The following is a 10,291-nucleotide window of genomic DNA, read 5'->3' as shown; positions in this document are numbered from 1 at the left end:
GTAACTTTCGCCTTGTGAAATAAAACCCAGCCTCACAAAATAAAGGTCAGAATTAAACCAGTCCTATGAACAGTGAGTTGAACTTAGTTACTTAGTTTTAACGTATAAGATTAAACAATGTTTTGTTTAACATTTGGGCCTATTATTTGTCTCTTTGTGCTCAAATCTGTTCCTTGTTTTTTTCTGCTTTGCTGAGTAAAATGGGAACTATTAAATGCAAACTACATTTTCTAGGCTTACTGACTTCTGGCTGGTTTTGGTCAATGTTTCTCCTAGGAGAATGGGAGATTGAAGAAGGAAGGACAATGTGTATTTCTCCCTGACTCCCTCTCTTCTCCAGCAGTGGCTCTTCCTGCTCAGCAAGGCCCCTGCTTTTCTGTCTCCTGCTCTCACTTGGCAGTCCCACTGCAAGTTTAGCTTCTGCCAGCCAGTGCTGCTCCCAGGCTCACACAAATCCTTCTGTTTTTCCTCAAACCTAAGGGCAGTGGGAGATTTCAGCTGTGACTATCAGTAGGGTTGCCTCATTGTTCCCGCTTTGCATTGTCATCTTTTCCAACACTTTATTTGTACATATTAAATTCTTTCTATGGAACTATCCATTGCGGGAACCCTTTTAATGCTTGATTGGTTCAATTTTTAGATTCACTCTATTTACATATGATCCACTGGTTTCCAAAAGAGATTTGAAACACAGCCTTCAAGAAGCCTACAGTGTTTCCTTCATTTATACAGGAATTACCCCAGGGAAGTGGGAAGTGGGGTATTTGGTCTTAAGTGTCCAGTTTACAGTAATTATCTGCTGGCAGATGCTCCTCCTCCCCAGGTCTCCACAGTGCAAATGCAGCTGCTAGCTTACAGAACACCATGAAACTGGAATACTACTTACTCATTCCAAATACTGCATTGCTTTATCTTAAAAAAAGGCTCTGGAACCCAGTTGAAGTTTCTTTTAATGAAAGAGTCATGTGAGTGTCTCAGAGTCATACAAAGTGGTAGACCAGTAGCTGTGCCCTGATATTACCGCACTGATGACCTCACGTAGCATCCAGATGGCAGCTGCAGAGGACACCTCCCACAGGTGCTCGCCTAGTCACAAATTATTCCCTTTCATGGCAGGCCAAGTCTCACTAATGCAAGCCTCCATAACAACTGTTTTAGTACTCATTGGGTGGTGAAGTTAAATATCAAAAGCTTAAAAAGCCAGTCCCCTGATATAAAGGCTGAATGTAACAAAAGCCCACCAAGAGTTTTGCTTAGGCCTTTCCTGGACCTTAAAGCATGACAAAATAATGGAGGAGTTCTTAACAGGACCCATTTAGGATTAAATAAGTTTATAGGAGGTCTGAAGGAACTCCCCAAACATCAGTGATTTAGCAGGAGAAAAGATAAGGGTAATAACCCCTGCACCTGGACCCATTTAGATTAAGTACATTTACTGAGGCTCCAGAGGAAGGTCTTCGGGACTCAGACCTTAGTTATAGATTAAAGGAAGTTAATAACTTATGTCTTTGGATGAAAGCACACTTACACATAGACATAGAGCTTAGAAGGTATATAAGCTCTGGAAAACTTTGTAATTTTAAGTTGGTCTGGTGATAATTTCCAGGCCTTCTCCCTATAACTGGTTGCAGAAATAAAAACTCTCTTCCTCCCCAGTTTATTTGCATCTCATTATTGGGCTGTGAGAAATAGCAGCCCGACCCTCAGTTTGGTCCAGGAACACTTTTTCTTTACACTTTAGATTCGTGGAAACAAAGAGACTGAAATTAAGAGGACGGAAAGAGGTTTGCCATACAAACAATAACCAAAAGAGAGCTGTAGTGGCTATACCAATAGTGCACAAAACAAACTTTAAGACAAAATTGGTACTAAAGATTAAGAAGGGCATTTTATAATGTTAGCGAGTTAATCTATCAGGATAATAGAACAAGTATAAACACATGCACCTAACAACAGAGTGCCAAAATACATGAAGGGAAAATTGACAGAATTGAAGGGAGAAATGGAGAATTCAATAGTAATAGCAGGAGACTTTAATATACCACTTTTAATAATAGAAAAAGATTAGCAAGGAAATACAAGATTTGAACAGCACCGTAAAACAATTAGACCTCGAAGTCATCTGTGGAACACTGCGCCAATTACAGCAAAATACACATTCTTCTTCTGTTAGCATGAAATATTCTTTAGAATAGACTGTATGTTAGATTTAAAAACAAGCTCCCTCAATACATTTAAAAGGATAGGAATCGTACAAATTGTGTTCTCTGAACAAAATGGGATAATAGAAAGAAACTTGGGAAAGTCACAACTATGTGGAAATTAAACAGCACAAGTGTGAATAAATGATAGATCAAAGCAGAAAACATAAGGTAACATAGAAAATACTTTAAAGAGAACCCCCAAAACACTTTAAAATACACAACACAACAGCAACTTACCAAAACTGTGAGATGCTGCTAAAACAATGCTTAAAGGAAAATTTATGGTTGTAAATGCCTATATTTACAAAGAAGATAGATTTAAAATCAATAAATTATCTTCCATCTCAAGAAAATTAAAGAAGAGCCAATTAACCCAAAGCAAGCAGAAGGAAGAAAACAATAGAGTGGAAATAAATGAAATAGAGTCTAAGAAAACAATAGAATAAATCAACACAACAAACTTTATTTTTTGAAATGATCAACAAAATTGACAAGCCTCTAACTAGACTGACTAAGAAAAAAAGAGAATACTCATATTACTAAAATCATGAGTGAAAGAGAAGTTTTACAAACGATCTTACAATTTTTTTAATATTATAAAGGAATACTATAAACAATTGTATGGCAACAATTTTGATAACCTAGATGAATAAATGCCTAGATATGCATACATATCAAACCTAATTCAAGAAGAAATAGAAAGTCTAAAATGGACCTATAACAAATAAAGCCCATGAATTGATAATAATAACACTGACAAAAATCCCACATAGTAAAACCCAGGGCCAAATGGCTTCACTGGAACATTGTAAACATGTTACTCCATTTTATTCTGCCTTGATTTTTTTTTTCAGACAGGGTCTCACTCTGAAGCTCAGGCTGCAGTGCAGTGGTATGATCTCAGCTCACCCCATCCTCTGCCTCCAGGGCTCAAGTGATCCTCCCACCTCAGCCTCCTGAGTGGCTGGGACCGCAGGTGCCTGCCACCATGTCCAGTTAATTTTTTATGTTTCGTAGAGATAGGGGTCTCATTATTTTGCCCAGGCTAGTCTCAAACTAAACTCCTGGCTCAAGTGATCTTGGCCTCCTCAAGTGCTGGGATTACAGGCATGAACCACCTCACCTGGCCTGGCTTGCATATTTTTCGATGAGAAGTTTGCTGCACTTATTCTGTCATCTTTCTACAGGCAGGAGGCATGTATGTCTTCTCTGTTGACAAAGGTAGAGGATGTTTTTCGTTTTTGTTTTTTAATGTGCTCCCTTCTCCTAGTTCTCCTAGCTTTAATATTTTGTTTTGCATCTTTTTAGATTGTTTATTCGCCAGTGCTGTACAAACAACTGTTGTTCTTCCCCCAGTTTCTTAATTAAAAAATTAAGACTTTCTTTTCCATATAAGAGAAAGATTCTTGCAAGCTTTTGTTCTCTCTCACAGTGGCTCCTGTTCCCCTCACCCAACTTACATCATGAAATATTCTAATCTTTTTTTGTAAGCACCTGCTGAGTCTATGGAGAAGACATTAGAAGTTGGTGTGAATTTCTCTTTTGTCTGTGACCCCGGACGTTTATATTGTTTCTCTAGTTTATGCTTGCTCTTAGCAATTCTTTACAGACTTTACCTGAAATCTTTTAAATCATATTCTGAGGGTAATCTGCTTCAGGTAAGCAAGCACTCATGGTCTTTATTTTTGGAGGTTCCTGTCTTTTCTTATATTTGTAGTTAGGTGGCTGACTTGTGACCTTAGCTTTCCGATGAGTTCAAGAAACTGAATATTTGCAATTTGCCGTGTGTTTTGCTGTGTATTTGTTTCATGTGGGATGATTTTCTTTATGTATTTCTACATCTTAAGCAGAAGCCATTCTTCATTTAATAACACATTTACTTTCTTTAAGAGATACAGAAATACTTATATTTTCTGCTAATTCTTCTGTCAATTTTGGTAAGTTAAATTTTTGAGAGAATTTTTCTATTTTATGTAAGTTGTGAAATGTTTTGGCATATACATGTTGACAAAATTTTTATATTAGTTTATTGTTTCTTGGATCTGTAGTGATAACTTCTTTTTCATTTATTCTGCATACTTGGATTTACATTGTTCCCTTTTCTAAGGTTCGCAGAGCATAATTTTAAGTCATAGATTTAAACATTTCTTCTTTTCTACAATAAGTATTTGGATACAAATTTCTTTTGAAGTTATTGTTTTGTTGTGTTCCACAAAATTTGATATATAGAAATGCTTTCCAATTATTCTCATTATTTATTCTTTGATACAAACACAAGCTAGAATTATGTTGCTTTATTTCCACATATTTGGAAATATCCTAAATAGCTTATTTTATAGATTTCCAATTTAATCCCTTTGTGGTGAGAAATATACTCTGAAGAATTTCAATGTGTTTAAACACATCAATATTTTATGGCCTAGCATATGGTTTATGAATGTATCAAATGTACTTGAAAAAATGTGTATTTTGCAGTTGTCTTATGATATGTTCTACAAATATCAATGTAGTCAGTGGAATGGAGGTATTGTTCAGGTCATGCATGACTTTGCTAAATTTTCCCTGTGTTCTATCAGTTGCTGAGAGAGTGGTGTAAAAATTTTCTACTATGAATATAGAAGTGTCTATTTCTCCCTTTAACTAAATCAAATAATATAAAAACATGTTAATGGTTTTTATGTATTTTTGATGGATTAACCCTTTTCTCCTTAAGCAACAGCACTCCATGCAATACAGCGAGACCCTGTCAAAAAAAAAAAAAAACCTGCACATGTACTCCTGAACTTAAAATTAGAAGTTTTTTTTGTTTGTTTTAATTATTATTTTAAGAATAGATTTTATGTAAAATCATGTACTAGGAAAAGGATGGTGGCTATATATCTTATAGACATGGTAACACTTGAGATAAGACTTGAAGGAAAAATGAAAGAAGTCTAAGCAGAGACACAGAATAGAATATTCCAGGCAGAAAGGCAGGGTTCTCTGTATTTGTCTCCCATAAATGTGATTTAGTTAAAATCTGATCCATCAGCCCACACATTAATCATTGGAGCATGGAAAATAGTACGTTCCCAATGAACATTACAAGCCAAGGATGACTTCCAGCCCCTTCAGGGCAGTAGAACATATTTTAATCAATGTCCCTTGATAAAAGAGCTTGATTCCAGCTACTGCACTTCCTTCATCAGCTCTGCACTGATGCCTGGAGCCATGAAAATATTTTTCTTTATTTTTGCTGCTCTCATTCTTCTTGCTCAAATTTTCCAAGGTAAGAGGGAAATTCTTTTGGTAGTAGAGATGACAGTCTGCTCAGGATCTGTCTTTTGAGAAGAAAGCTCAATTTTTACAAAGTTGAAGATTCCAAGGCAAACCAGTCACTGAAAATCTTTTCCTGAGCTCAGACACAAAACAATGGGACCACAATGACTGGGACCATCTCCAACCATAATAATATCTAGTCAACTTCCCTGACAGCTCTGCCAAGGAATTCAGACTTCTTTGTACTTTTAGATCTCTTTCCTCCTTTTGTAATCTGCAATGCAGTTTCAGCATATTCTTTTTTATTTTTTTACTTTTTTGAGACGGAGTCTTGCTCCGTCGCCCAGGCTGGAGTGCAGTGGCAGGATCTCAGCTCACTGCAAGCTCCACCTCCAGGGTTCATGCCATTCTCCTGACTCAGCCTCCCGAGTAGATGGGACTACATGCACCCGCCACCACGCTCGGCTAATTTTTTTGTATTTTTAGTAGAGACAGGGTTTCACCGTGTTAGCCAGGATGGTCTCAATCTCCTGACCTCATGATCCTCCCTCCTCGGCTTCCCAGAGCCCTGGGATTACAGGCATGAGCCACTGCGTCTGGCCAAGTTCAGCATATTCTAAAATGATTGCATTAAAATGAAAACAAATTCTCCAAGGCAAATGCTAATATTTGTTAAGTTAGGGAAATACAGCCTTTGTAATCTAAATTAAACTAAAGTTATGTTACTAGATTCTTAGACAGCTAATTTTTTTTCATGTCTGAGTCATTGGTCCAAATCTCTTATCCATACATTATTGCAGACTTCTTGGCTTTCACACACTGGTTGAAAATTACACCATTAAAACCACTAAACGAACATCTTGCTTACTATTCTCTTAAGTCTTTGCGTCTTTGAGATTCTCTTTGCTTGATACAACGACGACTCTGTTCCTAAGAAATGTTTATGTCTGTACCTCCTCAACTATCCTTTGTTCCTTCTGTTGTGGAGCTTTTCCTATTAGAGATTCTCCATGCATCATGAAGCCCCCAGTCTGCTCCTTCATGGCTCCTGAATTTCTACATTTCTTTACTGCACATGCTGTCCTCAGTAGTCCTAGAAAACCAATAGATATTGAATGTGTGCTAACCACTTGTAAGAAATTGTTCTGTCCACTATGATAAAGGTAGGTAAAATGAAGAGGTAAAAATATAATTAAAGCATGGACATTGACCTTAATTTGCTTGAAGTTGTTAGTCTGTTCCTTCTGTGTTGTTTGAAAATAGGCTGCCTGCAGTGGTAAATAAGCTTTCAATACATTTAACATGTATAAGTAAGTATATTCGACGAAACAGGAAAATTCACAAATAACTTTAATATGAAACAGTTTTCACAAGTGCCATAAAGATGCAAAGTATAAAGAGAAGTCATAGATGTGGAAACTTGGTTCTAACTAGGAAATACAGAAAGGCTTCCTGGGAAGTAGTATTCGTTTTGCACATTTGGAAATAGGCAAGACTAGAACTAAAGAACAGAGCCAAGGAACAATGTCCCCATGGAAGTTTCAGTGACTCCATGAAAGTCTCAGTTGTAAAATCAGTTCCTGATTTTCTGCCCTCAGCATCTTTTCATAGATGTCAGACAATGCTCCAGAATAGATAAACTCATTTTAAATTGTCTTCTCCATCCACTTTAATCAGTACTCCAATTTATTCAGATCAGTCTATAGATGTGGATGCCTAATAGCTCCCTGTCCACAAAACTCATCTCAGATGTATTTGAATTACAATAATAAGCATAGTTTGGGCACAAATTAGAACCACCACCATCAGCATAATCACATAGAATCTCAGAGTTAGAAGTGAATTTAATGATCAATATAAAAGGTAATAAACATAGATTATTAGGCCAAACTATATGAGTTTGGATCTCAGTGCTAATCTTTATAAGCTGTATGCACCCTGTGTTTTACTTTCCATTCTATAAATGATAATAATAATAGCATTCTTTTGAAGATGAATAAACTTGTTATACTAATTAGAAACTAACTTGTTTTAATAAAGAATCTTAATGATAGAGTGACTGAAGAAAGACAAAACCTTATTTCTCTTTCATGTAAGAGTCCAAAAATAGCTAAGTTGATTAGGTGAAGGTAGAGGGTTCCTTTTCACCAAGTTATGTTGTGATTTGGGCTGAAGTTCAACCCTACCATCCTAAACAGTTGACCATTTTATTTGGTTCTACAGATATTCTAACAGGCAGGGTTAGAAAGTATAGAACCCGATTAAGATTACATAGAAGCAGCTCACATCATTCCACTCCTTTTTCATTTTTCCAAATTTGTTCATGTGGACATATAGAAATAGGAAGCTAGGAGCTGATGTGATTAGCTAAGTATTCATGTGTCCAGCTAAACCCAGAGGTTCTATGACTAAAAGTCTGAAGGTAAAAATGACTGCTTTGGGACAGTTTAACAATCTCTCTGTATAACTGCTTGGGCAGTGGCAGGCACATACTCTATGCTATGTTAGAGTTTACCATTGTTTGTCATTTGTTCTACTTATTTTTTGTTCTCTGCCCTGATTCAGTATTGAACACCCTATACATGTATATACATATATACATGTATATATATATGTGTGTGTGTGTGTGTGTGTGTGTGCATCAACTGATTGTCCAGATACCTGATAAATTTCAGTGATCTGTAGTTCACAGTATCCCAAGTTCAACTTCGGATTATTCAAAAATTTCTCCTTAATTTGAGCAGAAATCTAAGTCCCTGCAATTCCTTTGCATTAGTCTTTGCCTTAACTTGGCACTAACAAAATATATTCCACATGATAATATTTCAGATATATGGCAGCTAATATGTACTGTTTCTCCCCCAAAGTTGTTATTTCCACGAATAAACATTACTCCTTTCGAGAATAACTGCTACTTCTTCCACTCTTTTTTCCTAAGAATGTATCTTACCAATTAAAAAAGATTCCTGTTTTGACATATTTTTTCCTCTTCAATCTAATCTCTGTTATGAATGAATACACATTGCCTATGTCTCTCTAAATTTGCTTGCCAGAGCTAAATACAAGATTCCACTGGTGTTCTTTGCACAGTAAATTGAGAAGCACTAGCCTCAAGTTGTTTATCTTTCCACCTAAAACTATGAGACTCCAAAACCATATGCCATCGCTTCTCGGCCTTTTGGCTAAGATCAAGTGTAAAACCATATGCCAGGCCATATGATCTACTATTGGTCTGCCTATAATGTAACAGAACAATCTTTAACTTTTGCTATAAATCAGAGACTATTTGGAGACATGAAAACAAAATCCGTTGGTAAGGATTGTTCACTGGAATTAGAAAGTATTTTGTCACCTTCCTTGGAAGAAACATTCTGTTTCTGTACAGGCTAGATATGATTTTGACGTATGAAAATCTTTTCTGTTTTTTCCAGTTGGCTATTTAATAAGGACATTGAATATATTGTACCAGGGGTCTGAGCTCATACATGACTGTTCAGGTAACATCTGATTTTTCTAATTTCTAGGTGTATAGTCTGTGTCTCTAGGAGTTATGGTAATGAGGAAGTCTGAATTTGGCCTGGGCAATGTAATTTTATCTTACAGTTACTAATTACAAGATAACTAAAGACAAATTTCTTTCTTTACTTAGCCAGGACAGCAATTCACAGAGCACTAATTTGTAAGAGAATGGAAGGTCACTGTGAAGCTGAATGTCTTACCTTTGAAGTAAAGATTGGGGGCTGTAGAGCTGAATTAGCACCATTTTGCTGCAAAAACAGAAAGAAACATTAAAAACTAAGCACCAGCTGCAAGAAAGAAAGAGGTGAAAATTCTCTGGCTGCGATATCAGTGGGATAAATCTCTCTGGTCTGTCTCTCTTTGATCTGCAAAGTTTGGATTATCTGAAGCCATGTCAGTCCAGTTCCCAGTGCTACAAGGAGATACCCTTCCTAGGTTGTGAACTTCTTCCAGGCAGACACTATATCTTGTTGACCTTTGCACTCTCAGTTCCTGACATAGGGCCTGTTAATGATTTTTTTTTTACTTTATATAAAAGTGAGCCATTGAATACACAGATAAAACAGATGTAATGGAATGGTTGGACTGGCACTCAGGTGAATGGACTTCTAAAGTTATAGCTCTGGCTTTAAACAGATGTAGGACATTGGGCCCTCTGTGCCAAGATTCTGATATCTATAATGTGAGCAGATTGAAACTCTCAGTAAAGGGAATACCTGCTAGATGCTAATTGTGGCTGCTTCAGCAGTATCACTGTCATGTACTCCTTTCTCTCTTTTATAGGTAGGAATTGTTTAGATTCTTGTTCATTTACCTGTTCCATCTAAAACATCAAGTTTTAGAATGAAATGCACACATCTCAAAATTCAAGTTGGCTGTAGATTGAGCAACATCTTCATTTTGGCCATTTGCAATGAGAATTGATCAAATCATGTGTTTCTGAAACAGTAAGTTCCCTAAAGGTCATCGAATTCAATGCCCTTATTACAAATGAGGAGAGTGAGACTCAAGAAGATTATACAGTTACTGACTTAGTCACATTTATATTCCAACTTCGGGCTTTCTGGACTTGTCTGCTTAGCATGCCCACAAAATAGCATGCTGGAAGATAATAGAACAACAAAAGGCAGTCCTAAAGATGGAACGTTTCTCAGCGGGTTCAGGTGAACAGTTAAATGGAGGAAGAAATTGAAACAAACTGAAAAAAAAAATAGAAAGAAAAAAAGACGCTTTCTAAAATTTCTGTTGTAATCCTGCAATCCTTGCCCTTTCAGAGCATAACAATGGCAAACTGAGGCTTACCTTTTCCC

At 36.6% G+C, this 10,291-nt stretch overlaps 1 protein-coding gene across 1 annotated transcript; it reads left to right on the top strand.

Moving 5' to 3' along the window:
* Window positions 1-5,320: 5,320 nt before the first annotated feature.
* Window positions 5,321-9,342, top strand: LOC100590061 (beta-defensin 107A). Its single transcript, XM_003282106.1, has 2 exons — window positions 5,321-5,472; window positions 9,112-9,342. The coding sequence occupies exons 1-2, from the start codon at window positions 5,403-5,405 to the stop codon at window positions 9,252-9,254; spliced, it is 213 nt and encodes a 70-aa protein (XP_003282154.1). The 5' UTR covers window positions 5,321-5,402; the 3' UTR covers window positions 9,255-9,342.
* Window positions 9,343-10,291: the final 949 nt, after the last annotated feature.

This window comes from Nomascus leucogenys, unplaced genomic scaffold (assembly GCF_006542625.1).
Source record: "Nomascus leucogenys isolate Asia unplaced genomic scaffold, Asia_NLE_v1 000892F_74408_qpd_obj, whole genome shotgun sequence".
Classification (NCBI taxonomy): domain Eukaryota; kingdom Metazoa; phylum Chordata; class Mammalia; order Primates; family Hylobatidae; genus Nomascus; species Nomascus leucogenys.
Note: the sequence above shows the minus strand (reverse complement) of the source record. Positions and strands in the feature narration are given on the sequence as shown.

Bases quoted from the DNA above. Each gene is read 5' to 3' on its own strand.
- LOC100590061 (XM_003282106.1), top strand. From the start codon at position 5,403: ATGCCTGGAGCCATGAAAATATTTTTCTTTATTTTTGCTGCTCTCATT. The intron at 5,473-9,111 runs GTAAGAGGGAAA...TTCTTTACTTAG, and splicing joins TCTTGCTCAAATTTTCCAAG to CCAGGACAGCAATTCACAGA.